General features: G+C 43.2%; 1 protein-coding gene across 2 annotated transcripts in view; it reads right to left on the bottom strand.

Moving 5' to 3' along the window:
* Positions 1-10,279, bottom strand: part of NTRK1 (neurotrophic receptor tyrosine kinase 1) — a 184,803-nt gene extending 174,524 nt beyond the window's left edge. For both annotated transcript variants that reach the window (XM_068253493.1, XM_068253494.1), the window contains exon 1: positions 9,934-10,279. In XM_068253493.1, coding sequence (XP_068109594.1) covers positions 9,934-10,160 — 227 coding nt within the window. In that variant the 5' untranslated portion in view covers positions 10,161-10,279. The remainder of the gene's footprint in view (positions 1-9,933) is intronic.
* Positions 10,280-17,557: the final 7,278 nt, after the last annotated feature.

Genomic DNA, 17,557 nt, shown 5'->3' with positions numbered 1-17,557 from the left:
TCCCTATAATGCTGTCACATACAGTAGGCAGTAGAAATCTGACAGAAGTGACAGGTTTTGGACTAGTCCATCTCTTGATAGGGGATTCTCAGCATGGCTTTCATTCTTTATAAAGATATTTTTGAAAAAGGATTTAAACAATGATGCTAGCCAGCTTCCCTGTTCCCTACACAGTTTTTTTGGCAGTTGGACAGAGCAACTGTCATTTGCTAAGTGCTTTTGAAAATAAATATATCCCTGAGAATCCCCTATTTTGCTCTGGAAAAAAATGTACTTCTTATTTATATATGTTTGCACATATTTTAAATTTTACAGTTTTTCGCTGTACTGCCCCTTTAATGCAAATCTGACAGGTTTTTTTGCCACTAAACATTTACTTTTTTTCTAGTGCATTATGCATGATCATAACTAAAACCACTGGTTAGTGGTACCTTGGATCTTGTTTTCTGCTGAAATAATACAATGTAACGGCATTCCCATTATTACAACTACTGCATGTTTTCTGTCATCATGCTAAATTAGAGTCAAATACAGGTAGATTCAATCATTTTTGTCATCTTTTCCCCAAAATGTGTTAGTAATGTGAGATGTATGTAGAAGCCAACATGCATTGGGGCTGTGGTCAGATACTGAGTAAAAGGATTCATATCAATGGGGCACTAATGAGTTTTGCACTGTGATTACTACAAATCGCTGTTCAGCAGAGGTATTGATAGCTTTCACTCAGGTTTCTGATAGAGATCTGATGAGAATAAACCATGTAATGTGGTGCATCAACTGATACTCCCTGCTTAGAATTTTAGGTGAAGAGCCTTAATCCTGACATGTTATAGCTGTATATTTGGCCAGTATTATATTAGCCATAAAGATAAGGTAGCATCTTTTATGTATGTATAGTTTGTTGTTTTTTGTTTGTTTGTTTTTGGGGGGAGGGGGGCACAGAACTCCTAGCTTTCCATCATTGGAGTGCCAAATGATGGAATTATTTTCTGCTTTTCTTCAGTGGTGGTGCCTATCTCCTCTGTCCCTGACCACCCTAATTATAAACTCACCCGATGACCTTTCCCCTTTCCACTTGACCTTGAGCACTATCCTTCCCCCACTCCTCTGTTGAAAGGGGGCTAATTTAAAAGTCAATATTACCAAAAGATTTGTATCACTTTTGTTCATATCTTCCAGTGACCTGGTGACTTCAACATACTGACTGATAAACTTCCAATTGATTCTGGACAGTTTTATTGGCTGAAAGGTTAATAGGGCGATGCAGTAAATTTCCATCAAGCAAGTGGGGTGAGGAGTAGTGGGGGACTGACAACTGCATAGCTGTGTACAGAATTATATGCTTTAAAGGGACTCCGAGCAGTGCAGAAACTATGGAAAGATGCATATCATTTTAAAGCTCTCTTTCTCCTCTTTCCAATGATATATAAACCGCTGCCCTGCGCCTTTTAGTTTTCGCTATTTTCGCGATTGAAATTTCCGCGGCCGCGGTTTCAATCGCGAAAATAAAGAAAACTAAAAGGCGTAGGGCAACGATTTAGGTGTCGCCAGAAAGAGGAGAAAGAGAGCTTTAAAATGATATCCATCTTTCCATAGTTACATTGTATTACACAGACCGACTTTTTCTGCTGAATGGAGCTGCTGACACTGGGGAAAGTGTCGTCCTGTGTAATACAATGTAACTATGGAAAGATGGATATCATTTTAAAGCTCTCTTTCTCCTCTTTCTGGCGACACCTAAATCGTTGCCCTACGCCTTTTAGTTTTCTTTATTTTCGCGATTGAAATCGCGGCTGCGGCAATTTCAATCGCGAAAATAGCGAAAACTAAAAGGCGCAGGGCAGCGGTTTATATATCATTGGAAAGAGGAGAAAGAGAGCTTTAAAATGATATGCATCTTTCCATAGTTTCTGCACTGCTCGGAGTCCCTTTAACCTTAACGAGTAGCAGTTCAATCAATTCCCAATCAGATATCAACTGAAACATAATGAAGACTAGTGATGAGCAGGAATTTCTTCCCCAAATCTTAGTCCAATCTTTAAACTTTACATTGACAAATATTGCCCTTATAACGAAGGTGGCCACACACGATACATAAAGTCTTGATTTTTATGGCCATTTGATAAAAACAAACAAAAACAGTTCTACAGAAAAAATATACATTTTTTTTATTCAAGCATGAAATCTGATGGAATTTCCCACTTTAATATAAGTCAATCGGGAGGGGCTGATGTTTTTGATCATTTTGTATAAAAATTGAATGGTGTAGGTAGATTGTCAATTTCTTGATGTGTGGATCCAAGCAATTTTTCATGGTTTTCAATAATTTTATTTTTTCATAATTGAACACTGGGCACGTTGAGTGTGGCCACCCTAGCTTTGCTCTTTTGTCTCTACCTATGAACCAAGCTCTAGCCCCTTCTCGACAAACTCTTACCGACCATGACTTTCCTAACTCCCAAAATGTGATTTTGAACCATGATTTCGGCTTGCATCCTTTTATGATTGCATCCTTACTGCTGCTAGATATGTATAGGTATTCACTTCTGCAGTTTAAAATCACCACTATGCTATTGAGCCTGTACCTGGTGCCAATGAGATTCACATTCCTGGTCACTTTGTTACCAAACATTATCTCTTGGTTTTGCGGAAAATAAGACATTTCAGACAATATACATTTAAAAGATACGCCCAGGGAAACCTTTGCCTTGCATTTGGCTGCCTTAAAGTGATAGCATACTTAAAACCATTATAAAATATATCTCTGATAAATGAGACAATATAGCTACATTAATATTAGCTTTGTTTTAACATATCCGCATATCAAGTCTAAAGGTTTACATTAAGAAAGTACTCATAATTCTGAACTCCAATGCTCACTGTGTTGAAGTGCTGAGAAAAAAATGCACAGAAATTAGAAACTCATTTGATAACAAGAGACAAGAAAGGAACATGTAGTAACTACAGTCAGAATAGGAACAGGGAAAAATCCTGTACTGAACAAGCTCAAGGTAACAAGCCATTATGGGAATAAAATCAGGAATGCAACAAGTAAGAAATCCAATTAAACTTTAAAGGACAACTGAAGTGAGAAGACTACGGAGGCTGCCATGTTTATTTCCTTTTAAACAATACCAGTTGCCTGGCCGCCCTGCTGGGCTGTTTTGCTGCAGAAGTGTTTGAATCACATCAGAAACAAGCATGCAGCTAATCTGTCAGATCTGAAAATAATGTCAGAAACACCTGATCTGCTGCATGCTTGTTCAGGGTCTATGGCTGAAAGTATTAGAGGCAGAGGATCAGCAGGACAGCCAGGCAACTGGTATTGCTTAAAAGGAAATAAACATGGCAGCCTCCATATGCCTCTCTCTTCAGTTGTCCTTTAATTGTATTTAAAGCTACCCTGAAGACGTGTATGTGTGTTTGGGGGAGGGGGATGTTGAAGTACTAATTTTCCTGGCCTCTAAGCTGATCACCTCCTCTCATGCTCGCATCCAAGACTTTAAACGAGCATCATCCCTTTTCTGGAACTCTCTTCCACAGCCTGTACGTCATGCTCCAAACCTGGACATTTTCAAACGCAAGCTTATAACATTCTATAGCCCTTATTTACTCATCTGACACAATGTAATCAGAGGCAAAGGGTCACTGCCTCATCCATCCTCCACCACCTTACCTAGTGTGTCCCCCACTACCCATTAGATTGTAAGCTCGCAAGGGCAGGGTCATCCTCCTAATGTTTACTGTTTTTGTCACAATATTTGTGCTGCTTTGAATTCTGTTGTACATTTTGTTAGTGTATCTATGTTCCCCTTGTCATCTTATTGTGCTTTGTAAAGCGCTGCGGAATATGTTGGCGCTATATAAATTAAAAAAAAAAAATAATAATAATACTAAGCACAACCTAATTGGTGCAGAAACTCTCAAGTGCTCTGTGTCCAACAAGAGAGAAATTCTGTACAAATGTTAGCATTTCTTTTCATTTTGTGTAACATGGTGAGATTTGTATTTGTACAGTTCCAATCCAATCCAAGCCTGTAATCTTTTTTCTCATTGTAAGAGTTAAGAATCCAGGGCCATAAATGACAGCTTCTCTGTAGTCAGGCTAAAGGACTGTGGTTTAAAGAGAACCCAAGGTGGGTTCTAAGAATGCTATCAGCACACAGAGGCTGGGTCTGCACATACTGCCCAGCCTCTGTTGCTTTACAGTTCCCCCCACAGGCCCCCCTGCGCTCTGCTTGCCCCACATAAATCAAACACCGAGCTGTCAACACACAGCGTGTCGCAGCCGGCTGTTTACCTCTGCATCTGTCAGTTTCTGCCCCTCCTCCTCTATAGCTCCGGTCCCCGCCCGTGTCCCTTCCCTACAATCAGCGGGGAGGGAAGGGACGCGGGCGAGGACCGGAGCTATGGAGGAGGCGGGGAGAGGCAGAGACTGACAGATGCAGAGGTAAACAGCCAGCTGCGACATGCTGTGTGTCGACAGCTCTGCGTTTGATTTATGGGGGCAAGCAGAGCGCAGGGGGGCCTGTGGGGGGGAACTGTATAGCAACAGAGGCTGGGCAGTATATGCAGACCCAGCCTCTGTGTGCTGATAGCATTCTTAGAACCTACCTCGGGTTCTCTTTGACGCTCAGTAATAACGATTCAAATGTCTGTGTGACTGAGAAACACATTATAGAGCAGATAACTGATAAGAAGTTTGCTAGTTCAAGATTTATCTGTAGGGGAGCTAATTAAACATTAAAAAAAAATTGTAATTCACCTGGGACAATCAAAACTTTAAACCTAAAGGTAACCATACATCTAGCGATTCTGATTCAATCAAAAAAGGCATTGACTTTATTGGGGTATCGACTTCAGTATGGTTGAGCGAAAGTCAATCAACTAGTGACCCACACACTACAAGCGATAGCCTATGCAATTCACCTTCACTAATCAATCTGACTAATGTTGTGTCTCCACGCTCTGAATGTAAAAATCGATTCAGTGTCGATTGAATGATACGTAAACAGTAGTTGATTCTTATGCAATCGACCGATATCTTGCATCCTGCTCGATTGACTAGGCTGGTAAATTGGACATGATATCAGCCAGTTTTCATCGATTGGGCATACTGGACCACACTTAATTCTCTCTCGATTCGATAAAATTATTCAATCGAATCAATAATGATTCGATCAACAAGGATATGTGAGGGAGCAGGCTGCTGTTGTACTTTATTTTCTGGTTGAACTCGATGGAGGTATGACACAAATAACTATGCAACTATGAATGGTTGATCGTACAGCAAAATTACTAGATGTATGTGCACCTTAAGTCTTTAACTTTGTTTTAAATGTAACTATGGGATTTTAGATTTCAACAATAGGATTAGGACTAAACAATACACAGTTGTTTATCTCATCAGTTTTTTTACGCTTCAGGTTTGCTTTAAGGAGAGGTACACTAACACTTGAAGACATATCATTTGGATGCTTAATGAAGTGGTTCTAGCAGTAGACTTATATTACAGTAGTCAATCACTGTTCCCAGTATTTTTGGTGCAGAGCTTGGAGACAGAACCATCAAAACTCTCATCCCCCATAGGTAAAAGTCTGCAGTTTCGGAAGATAGCAATGTCCTAACGCAGTGGTTCTCAAAGCTTTCCGACAGTGGCGTAGCTAAGGAGCTGTGGGCCCCAGTGCAAGTTTTAAATTGGGGTCCCCAAGCACTCTATACATAACAACTGATACGCTGCACCAAAACTTGCCAAGGTCAACCACAGTGGCAGAGGTACAAGAAGGGGATGGGAAACAGTTTGTTATTGATTACTGCTATTCAAAGCATCTATACTACGCATCACATAATATACATTGTAATATGCCATATTAAACATTCCCCCTCTAGTTACAGAGCATCCCAGTTAGATGGGCGAGCAGTATCCAGTTTTAGTTAGGAAGTGTCCCCTTTTAGAAAGGCATTGTTCCTGCTAGACTTCTAGAGCCCCCTTTTATAAACTGAATGCATTGTCACTTAGACATTGTAAGGATCCCTTCTTGGTAGACAGTGTACCTCTTTAGGTAAGCAGTAGCCCCCTTTAAACAGGAAATAACCTCCTTTTAATCCACAGATGCCCTTCCCCTCCCTTCCTTTAGTCAGGCAGCATCCCATTCAGGAAGTGGGGGAGGGGTGGGCTATACCTAAATAAGTTTGAAGATATAAGGAGGATTCTGCCATAATATGCTTTGGGGTTTTTATGGGAAGGACTCTGGCTAATTATATTTGGGGATCATAATAAGGCAGGCTATTCCCTAAGGCAACATGCCTGATTATGCATAGCTCCCCCTTTAAATTCAGGCAAAGTCGCATATATATTGTTCATGGCAATCTAGTGGTTCCCTCATCCCCATATAGCTTCTCTGGTTGTATAGTGACCCCACCCCATCCCTATACAGATTCCCTGGCAGTCTAGCAACCCCTTAAATAGCTTCCTTGATGGTCTAGTAATATCCTCATCCAAGGGCGTAGCAATAGTCATAGCAGCTATAGCAGCTGCTATAAGTTGCTGGAGCAGAGGGGGCCCAAGTGGTACTTGATGTGTTCACCGTTAACTTTCTTGTGTTCCTTCACCCTATGATTTTGTGTAAGTGCCCATGAACTACATGCAGCGTCTACTGCATGGGAATGTAAATTGCCCAATTTACTCATATCCATAGGATAGAGGCAGGTGGCATTGCTTAAGAGTGCCTACACCAGAGGGCCCCTTGAACGTTTTTCTATGGGGCCCCGTACTCTCTAGCTATGCCACTGTCCCCATCCCCGAATAGCTTCCCTGGTGGTCTAGTGGTATCCACACCTCAAATAGCTTTCCTGGTGATCTGGTAGTATTCCCTCTTCAGTGGCGTAGCTAAGGAGCTGCGGGCCCCGATGCAAGTTTTACATGGGGCCCCCCAAGCACTCTATACATAACAATTGATACGGCGCACCAAAACCTGCCAATGGCAACTACAGTGTCAGAGGTGCAAGAAGGGGATGGGGAACAGTTTGTTAATGATTACCAATATTAAAAGTATCTATAGAAGTGATTATTATGAGCACAGTACCAATAGGGAGCTAATACTGTAGTTGTGGGAGGGCCCCTTGGGGCCCCTCTGACCCAAGGGCCCCGATGCGGTCGCTACCGCTGCACCCCCTATTGCTACGCCCCTGTCCCTCTTGTGTCCCCTATTTGAAGAATAGGGTGCAGTGGTGGGTCTTCTCTAAGTTTCACCTACACCTACTTCCGATGTTTTCATCCATTTTCATCATCACCAGCTGTCTGTACTTTGCCTGTATGAACTGCACATGTTGCATCTCATGTGACATGCAGGAGAACCAGGAAGTAGAGAGTGGCCAGCTGGTGATGAAGATGGATAAACACATCAGAGCAGGTTAGACTCACTGCCGTGCCATGCTCTGCACAGAGGGGACACAGGAGGAGGGCATAGGAGAGGGAGGGAGGCAGTAGGAACCCCCTCCCCAACCACCAATAATCAGTGATCCTGGCTCAGATATATGAGGCAGCCTGGGACTGGGAGGGAAACTCCTCCCTGCCCCCCGGACAAGCTTGTGGAGGCACCCCAGGGAAGTTCCACAGCACCCAGATTCAGAAACTATGTCTTAACAGATTGAACTCAGTGTTAGACTTCTCGTTAATGAAAGGGTCAGATTGGGGTATGTGAAGGGTTATCATTTAGATGGAAGTATTGGGTTAAGTCTGTATTAGTAAAACTGATCACTCGGCTGCTTGGTTAGTATTAGACATTGTATGATGGGTAAAGGTCATGGTCAGGAGTACGGTGCGGGCTAATGGCAGGATTTTATCAGTGGAAGAGTGAATTAAAGGAACAAGGTTAGGGTTGGCAGGGTGGTGTCACAGTTAGTAAGGGATGGTAGTATTATGTTGGGAAGGGTAGGGGGGTTAGAGTGATGGTTCCCATACAATTTTTTCATTTTTTTCGATTAGATAATTTTGTTCGACTATTCCATTAGATCAAATATAAAGATTTTTCCAACATTTTTTCTTGATCGAAAAAAAGATTATTTTCGATTTTCATTCGATTATTGTTTTGGTCGAATAAATGGGAAAATCAAACGTTTTTATTGTACCATGTAAGGGCACCATTAGCAACCATCTAGGACAAGGATGATGTTAGTGAAGAGTTACTTGGTGGGATAGGGTCATGTTCATTCAGGAGAGGGAATCATTTTCAAGATACTGACAACTTTCTGTTTCAGCAGACATCGTTTTTGCAAAAGTATTTTTCACCTCAACTTAATGAAATGATTCCGCCCACAACATCTGTCTGGCTCCCATATCAGAGACCCTTGTCTCTTTTGTGAAACATACTTTTTCTCTTTACTGTATGGAGGAGGGGGACGTAGCCACACTTGTGGCACGTCTTGTATTGTCAACATTTAATATCTCAAAATGCACATATTTTGCCATGTATGTGTCATTTTAAGGTATCCCATGCAAAATGAAATTTTGTTTCCGATTCGGTCTGTTGTGTATGGTGAAGGTCTGTATTATTGCATATCATTTAATTGGATTATTTAGGTTGAATCTCGCATTGCACATTAGCTAATAGATTTTATTGACCAAACTGAAGGAAGGTAATGTGGCTCTGAATGTAAAATATTACTGATGACACAATCCAACATTCTAGCTAAAGGGTGAGAACTGAGAAGCTCAGCGGAAGCAATAATACGCCATGGAAAAATGTCCCATAGATCTGCCAGGGTGCTGGGAAATATTTCTCATTCAAGGATAACGCTATTCATCACAATACGAACCTCCAAATCTTATCCCTAGATAATTAGTAATAGCAGCAAAAACCAAAACAAGAAATCTATGGAAAGATAACACAGCAAACTCCAAACCACCATGAGAACCTTCTTCATATCAGCAAGGGTTAACTGGTGCCCAGTGACCAGGGGGTTACGTGACCCAGGACTGATATCAGTAATTAGCAGTATTTAACAGACCAGCTGCTCTGGTGCTGCTGCTGAAATCTCCCCGCAGTAGCTGTTACATCTGCCCTATCCCCACTGGAGTCTCTCTCCTACAGCTGCACTCTTCTAGGTGGGATGCAGAATTGGTGAAAAAGTGAACAAGGTGGCAGGTCAATAGGAATGTGAAAACCACAGTGGCACTAAAAGTTCCAGTATTTCTGTGCTGTCTCTCTATAAGTATGTGGCTATATATATTTATCTCAGATTTTATATTGTAACGATTATTATTATTATTAAAATTATTTATGTAACACTTCAATGAAGTGAGCTCTGCATTTCCTTGTCTACTATCTATCTATCTATCTATCTATCTATCTATCTATCTATCTATCTATCTACCTACCTACCTACCTATCTATCTATCTATTTCTCTATCTTTCAGAAACATATCATCACTGTCTATTTGTCTGTCTGTCAATCTATTATTCAATATTATCTAACAGTTATTCTTCTATCAATGTCAATAACGTAACTTTACTGTCACATTTTGTAAGTTTTCTGTTTAGACAAGAAGTAAACATGTAAAATTGAAAAAGGCAGATTCCTCTGTCTGTCTACCAAACTTTGTCTGTGGCTCTCTCTTCTTGTCATCACATTTGTGAGTTATTCTTCTGGAAATTTGGTATCGCTTTCTGTAAGTTTTCTGTTCAAACAGGCAAACTATGAGGACTATATAATCTATCTATTTATTACTTCATTTATTTCTGGACCCACTCCGGTGTTTTATACCCCATCTCTCCCCTCCATTCAGCAACCATCCATCCCTCCCAGGCATCATCTGGTTCACCTGTTTCATGAAGCCCATAAAAACTTAACCTGTAACATTTTACATACATAAACTTCTTTCTATGTGATTCTTTAGCCTGCTAACTTCAGTCAGTAAAAAGTAACACTTACAGTTCTGTAACGTTCTCCACATTTTGGAAAAGTGAGATGTTGGTGACAGTGTTGGGATCCAGGCACTGGATCCAGGTGGAGTAACACCTGCAGTATTCAGGGCAAGAGGTTACTGTACCCGCTGTGACAAGCAGGATAAAGCTCCCCAGCACCCAGCAGGTGGCTTCCAAAATCATGGTGGCATCCAAACAGGAGCTGGTTCCCCAGTGACGGATTCTCCGTCCCATATTCCAGCAGATCAGTGTGTGGTCTGGTTCTGCCTTCTGCTCATAGCCCTGAGCTCAAATTAGCAGAAGCAAAGGGAGAGACAAGTGATGCTAAGAGCTACCTCCTCCTGCTCCCTCTCTCAGGCTCCTCTGTGCACTGGAGGCATCTGCCCCAACGTACAGGCAAGTGGATGGGAGGGGCTGCAAAACTGGAGTACAGTCCATCTCCCTCCCTGGATACACAGCAAAGTGCTGGGCACATTAATAAATACTTAAAGATAGCAATAAAGATGTCCACTGGCTTTATTTATCTCTCATGTGAGTCCCCCCAGCAGGCTGACCCTCCTCATCTGTACATAGGACAGACAGGAGTTACTTATTCCAGTTCCAGCCTCACTGATGGGAGACAAAGGAGAGCATTAGGGGAAGCAGCAGGGAATTTTCCTGAGGAAAATATACAGGGATTGTCCTGTGAGGCAGAGAGAAGATCTGTGGAAAGCTTGAAATAGGCAGCATCACCATTTTTACAAGTGATGTGAAAATATCAGTATGCTTTCTGGGGTTGCAACTTCAGCAATTTTACATGGCAAGGCTTAGAGGAATTGCATTTGTGTAAAAGTTAGTATTACGGTAACCTTACACTGTACAATAAAAACGTTTGATTTTCCCATTTATTCAACCAAAACGATCAAATCGAATGAAAGTTAAAAAAAAAACTTTTTTGTTTTTTTTTTTGATCAAGAAAAAAATGAGCGATTATTAATTTCTTTGATAACATTCCGATCGGACATGTTGGAAAAATCTTTATATTCGATGTAAAAGAATGATCGGACAAAATGATCGTATCAAAGAAAAATGAAAAAAAAATGTACCATGTATGGGCACCATTAGTGTTAGATGTGGTGTAAAGGCATGTGAACTGTAAAGAGAGGTATTATGGGATTTAGTGTAAGGGTTGAAGAAGCACTGTAGCGACGTATAGTAGAATGCAGCAAGTTATTAACGGACATCCGAGGTGAAAATAAACTGAAGAGAAAAACAATTATATATATCCTCAGTCTTCTAAAAATGACTTTTTTTTAGATATCCCACAGTTGTATTTTATATTGAAATCTAGTTTTCAAGTTTTTACTGTTTCATTGTCTCTGCTCAATGACACCTTCATTGAAGTATGTCAGAGCGCAAATGTATGAATTATTGACCCTTTTATCGCTTTCCTGATCTCAGAAGCCATTTACTGAAGTGTAGGAAAGTGTTTTATGGCTGTAATTACTTATCAGTGAGGGTTATGCTATAGTCAGACCCAGTCCGACCCGGTCCCGACCCGGGCAGAAACTGTCACTTGCAAATCTAATGTTTAACTTTTTCAAGCAGAGAAAGAAAAAAAAGGAACACAGCCTAGTTATTTGAGTGCTTGGCTCTATACCTACACATGTCTATCTCATCATGTCAATGTCACCTCGGTTGTCTTTTAAGGATACCCACTTTTACGTTAATTTTCCTGGTTTTAGCATCAACACACTTTCTTATCTATATATTATTGTATATTGGTATGGAACCCCACCCTGCCAGTGATGCCTACACTAGGCTGATTCTCTTCCCAGAGCATTCTGGGAGACCAGGTATATTTTGTACTGGCTTTGGAACTCTCAATAGCAAACATTCCGTAGATATAATACTGACAAATAAAAAGTAGTAATGTGGTTCCACCCCTATCAATTATGTTAAACAGTTCAATGTACACACGAAGGCGGGGTTTTTTGTGAACCCAAAAGTTCTCTTTTATTCTCCAATTTTCTCTTCAGAACGCAAGTGGTAAATGTAGATACGACATCAGACCTTCACATACAAATGCCTGACACGTGTTTCGCAGCCATAAGCCGCTTCCTCAGAGGCACATTGCAACAACACATCCAAAGTCTAGGTCATAAAGCGCACTGGATCGATCTGAAGGTGGGTGCAGAGAAATATCCTCCAAGACGTCTCCCCAGGTGAGCAGGCTATGGAGATCATAGCCTGCTCACCTGGGGAGACGTCTTGGAGGATATTTCTCTGCACCCACCTTCAGATCGATCCAGTGCGCTTTATGACCTAGACTTTGGATGTGTTGTTGCAATGTGCCTCTGAGGAAGCGGCTTATGGCTGCGAAACACGTGTCAGGCATTTGTATGTGAAGGTCTGATGTCGTATCTACATTTACCACTTACGTTCTGAAGAGAAAATTGGAGAATAAAAGAGAACTTTTGGGTTCACAAAAAACCCCGCCTTCGTGTGTACATTGAACTGTTTAACAAACATTCCGTAGAGCTGCACCTGACAGGAGTAAAGATGTTGCCACCTGTGAAAAATTTCTGAATGTAAATTGGAGTGAGAAAATATTTTATAATCAGAATCAGAATTTGGATTAGGCACATACAGGACTTATGTATGAGAGTACAGAGGTACAGAGTTGCACACCATTATTCAGGGTTTGTTGGCTACATAACCAAAGTAGTAAGTCAAGCTAACATTCAGCATACTCGATAAGTCCAAGGTAGGTTAGAACAGGTTTTTTGAATAAAGTTGCTTTTATTACATCAATTAATTCACACTGTAAAGCTGACTATTTTTTCTGGGCCCTGCAGGGTCCCCTTTATCAAAGCACAAAAGTAGACAATAACATCGGCATGCATTTAAAGTGCATTCTTAAATACAAAATAGGAATTAAAGTAACTCCCTCTCATTAAAATTGCATACATCAATTACCATCATCTTAGATCATCAGAGCCATCTATAGTATAGTGTAATGGTTAAGGGCTCTGCCTCTGACACAGGAGACCTGGGTTTAAATCTCGGCTGTGCCTGTTCAGTAAGCCAGCACCTATTCAGTAGGAGACCTTGGGCAAGTCTCCCTAACACTGCTACTGCCTATAGAGCGCGTCCTAGTGACTGCAGCTCTGGGGCTTTGAGTCCACCAGGAGAAAAGCAAGATATAAAAGTTTGTTGTTTGTTCTGTGTTTGCTAGTAAAGGCAAGCTTACCTAATGCAAGTGTAGGTCATTGTCAGTCCTGCACCAGTGTGCACAAGCACGTCTGGTGGCTAGATGCCCCATGCCACTGTATAGTGCCATCACAACGGGCAGGCTCTCCTGGAGAGTCTACACCCTCAATGTTCAAAAATTGCCACAAACTCCATTACCAGTGGTTAGTGACTGTCAGTTGCACAGGTCCTTAAAAAGAAAAAAGGTATTTCTGCAATGCAATATCAGTGGTCATAGCATATTGTAACACATCAGTGGTTGCTACACCTTTCTGTACCATGTCAGTGGTCACACCATACAGTAACACATCAGTGATCACTGCACCTTTCTGTACAATGTCAGTGGTTACACCATACAGTAACCCATCAGTAGTCAGTACACCTTGTCAGGAACCGGCCCGCGGCACGCCTGCGTATACGGTTCCCGACTGCGGGTTTGACCAGATTAAGCGGGGAACAGCCTTATTTAAGCTACAAACAAGGCTGGAACCCCTCAAACACTTCCCACTGCCACCACTAGCGTTGCTAGACATGTTCACTCAGCTATTGAGTGCTCAATACGCAATCTGCGTTTTCGTATTTGGGTCAGCTTTGCGCTTAGGCCAAATACGGGAACGCCACGCACCCACACACACACACAGTTGCAATCTTACACTGTCGTGAAGCAAAGACCCACTAACAGTCGTTCCGAACGATACTGTTAGCCACTCTGCTGTTGCTACTCGCACTGGCGTTGTTCGTACGTTGGGTCAGCTGCGCGCTTAGGCCAACGTATGACAAACGCCCCCACACACAATGCAATTACAATTTCATACGGTAGTGTTGCTCAAGCGTACAATTAGGCATGAACTTATACACGGTTACACTTCAGTCTCTTCTAGGCTATGAGTGTTAGTTTAGTACGGCAGAAGTCAAACTTATTAAATAATAATTTAATATTCTAGAAAAACATAGAACAATGCAGAACTTAATATATACAAAAAGATTACAAAAAGACAAAGTAAAAAAGTTACACAATTAAGAGTTACAAAGATACCACACACGGATATTTGCGTAAAAATAAACGGGGGGAAAAAGAACGTTACCAGCTTAGGTTAGAACGTTGTTTGACGGGAGGATGCCGGTTCGACCAGGAGTCGCGATCCTCCCTAGCTATTCGCTACCTCCGAGAGAAGACACTGGTGGCTGTCCTGGGCCACCTTAAATAGTCTGAAGTGTCCCCTGGGGCATTTAATGTCCAGCCCCCAGGAACTAATGCAGTTTCCCCGTTTGTGACATCACCGAACGCTTGTCATAATCCTTCTTGTGATATGCACTTCAAAGGGGGTTCCTGTTTTAGCTTCTTGAAGTTTGGCAGGACACAATGTCACCCATTGAACTCTGCAGACATCAAAAAGCTTCCTCCACATTATTTCCTTGGTTAAAGTGTATTTTAGCACATCCATGAAAAGATCGAATTTTGGTTACAGGTAGCAGTTTGCCTGTAATCCTGTTTACACTTACAGATTTCAAAGCAATTCCACTTCCGTTTTTAAAGTCTGTAGAAATTTCCAACCCCTTCCATGTAAATTTCCAACCTTCAGGTGTCCGCTTCCCATCCCCAACACTCTGGCAAGCTTGCTTTGTATGATGGGACAATGGCTGATTCCAGTTCAAAAGCCATGCCGACCAGCCTATTCTTCCTCAATTGGCCGCTAATTAGCAGTACACACAGTTTCCCCAGCTGGACAATGAGGGCAGAGGTAATGTACATTTACATGCAGACTTACATTATCCTTCAGATTACTCTGGCCAGGTGGCCAATTACTACCAAGCACAATACACATCTGAGGTTTTACCCAGTAGACAGAAAAAAGACAGAAATATGTTCTGTTATTATCCTTAACATTATCAGCACCCCAATATATCACCACACCTCCCCTCTTTAGAATGGGGCAAGGCAGATGATCTTCCCAGATTATCCTGCCTGCGCCTACATTGTTGGTTCTGCTTGACGGGACAACCCGTCCGCATTCCCATGATTGCTCCCCTTCCTATGTTGAATGGTGAAGCTATATTGTTGGAGAACCAAGCTCCATCTCAGCAATTTTCCATTGTCACCAGAAACCCGATGTAACCAACTAAGAGGGTTGTGGTCGGTGACGACCGTGAATACGCGACCATAGAGGTAGTGCTGCAGCTTTTGTAGGGCCCATACAATTGCCAAGCACTCTTTCTCTATGGTGGCGTAGGCTACCTCCCGGGGTAGCAGCTTCCGACTTAAATTCAGAATCGGATGTTCTTCCCCAGTCTGGTTTACCTGGCTTAACACAGCACCCAGGCCAAAGGCTGAGGCGTCCGTCTGGACCACAAACCGTCGGCTGAAGTCCGGCGCTTGCAACACGGGAGGGCTGGCTAGGGCCCTCTTCAGAGCTGTGAATGACTGTTCACATTCTGGCGTCCAGAGAATCTGCTTGGGCAGCTTCTTTTTGGTGAGATCTGTCAATGGCTTGGCGAGGGCACTGTAGTTGGGGACAAACTTTCTATAGTACCCAGCCGTTCCTAAGAAGGACTGAATCTGTTTCTTCGTTTGGGGGGTGGGCCAGGACACAATGGCATCTACCTTCCCCGTATCTGGACGAAGCTCTCCCCCCCCCCCACCACATGTCCCAGGTACTGTACCTGTTTCATGCCGATCTGACACTTGCTAGGCTTGACTGTTAGTCCTGCTGCAGTGATGCGCCCCAAAACCTGTGACAGCTGCGCTAAGTGGTCGTTCCAGTTGGCGCTAAACACGGTGATGTCATCCAGGTAGGCGACAGCGCAGTGTTCCAAACCTTCCAGGAGACCATTTACAACCCGTTGGAAGGTGGCCGGAGCGTTTTTCATTCCAAACGGCATTACATTAAATTCAAACAGACCTGAGGGGGTGATAAAGGCAGACCTCTCCCGTGCCTCAGCTGTTAGAGGGACCTGCCAGTATCCCCGACTCAAATCCACGATTGTTAGATATTGCGCGCCAGCTAGCTTATCTGACAATTCGTCGACCCTCGGCATTGGGTAAGCATCTGACGCAGTTATCAAATTTAGTTTTCGATAATCTACACAGAACCGAGTGGTCTGGTCCCGTTTGGGTACTAGCACTACAGGTGATGCCCATGCGCTGTGCGACCGTTGGATCACCCCTAGTGACAGCATTTCCTCAATCTCCTTGCTGATGTGGGCCTGAACCTCAGGGGAGACTCTATAGGCGGACTGTCTAACCGGCTTGTTATTTCCGGTGTCAACATGGTGTACAGCCAGGCTGGTCAGACCAGGGCGGGCTGTAAAGGTACCGCGGTAAAGGGTCAGCACATCAGATAGCCCAGCCTGCTGCTCTGCTGTCAACTCCGGATTGATCTGCACCTCGGCAACAGAGTCGGTTTCCTGGGTGGATGCCAGGATGTCAACCAGGGCCTCTGATTCACCGTCCGGTAGCAAACTGCAGATAGGGAGAGCGCAAGCGGTTCTAGCATGATGTTCCTTTAACATATTTACATGGTATGTTTTCAGCTGCTTACCTCGGTCATCCAGCGCGACCACATAGGTCACATCACTAATCTTCCTATGTATGGTATAGGGCCCATCCCAAGCGGCCTGCAGCTTATTCTGTCGCATCGGGTTTAGGACCCATACCTTGCGACCTACCTCATAAACTCTCTCCCTAGCCCCGTGGTCATACCACTGCTTCTGGGTGGCCTGGGCTTGAGTCAGATTCTCTCGCACTAACCCCACCAGGGTGTCCATCTTTTCCCGGAACTTTAGAACGTATTCCACTATGGAGACCCCGGGACCCATGTCCTGCCCCTCCCAGACCTCTCGAATGAGATCGAGGGGTCCGCGTACCCTCCTCCCATATAATAGCTCAAAGGGCGAGAACCCGGTGGATGCCTGGGGCACCTCACGATAAGCAAACAGTAAGTGGGGCAGGTATCGCTCCCAGTCTTTCCCTTGCGATTCAACAAACACCCTTAGCATCTGTTTCAGAGTACCATTGAACCGCTCACATAACCCATTTGTCTGGGGGTGGTAAGGACTGGCCATGATGTGTTCTACCTGCATTTGTTTACAGAGGCATTCCATTAGGCGCGACATGAATTGCGGGCCGTGATCGGTGAGCATTTCACGGGGAAAACCGACCCGTGAGAAAATGCGCACCAATGCGTCCGCAACCTTGTCTGCCCGTATGGAGCTCAGGGCTACAGCTTCAGGGTAGCGAGTGGCATAATCTACCACCGTAAGAATGAAACGTTTCCCTGTGCTGCTGGGTATCGCTAGAGGCCCAATTATGTCAACAGCAACCCTTTGGAAGGGCTCCTCTATTATGGGTAAGGGCCTCAGTGGGGCTTTGTCGGTGTCACCGGCTTTGCCGACCCGCTGAC

The sequence above is a fragment of the Hyperolius riggenbachi genome, chromosome 9 (genome assembly GCF_040937935.1).
Source record: "Hyperolius riggenbachi isolate aHypRig1 chromosome 9, aHypRig1.pri, whole genome shotgun sequence".
Lineage (NCBI taxonomy): Eukaryota > Metazoa > Chordata > Amphibia > Anura > Hyperoliidae > Hyperolius > Hyperolius riggenbachi.
Note: the sequence above shows the minus strand (reverse complement) of the source record. Positions and strands in the feature narration are given on the sequence as shown.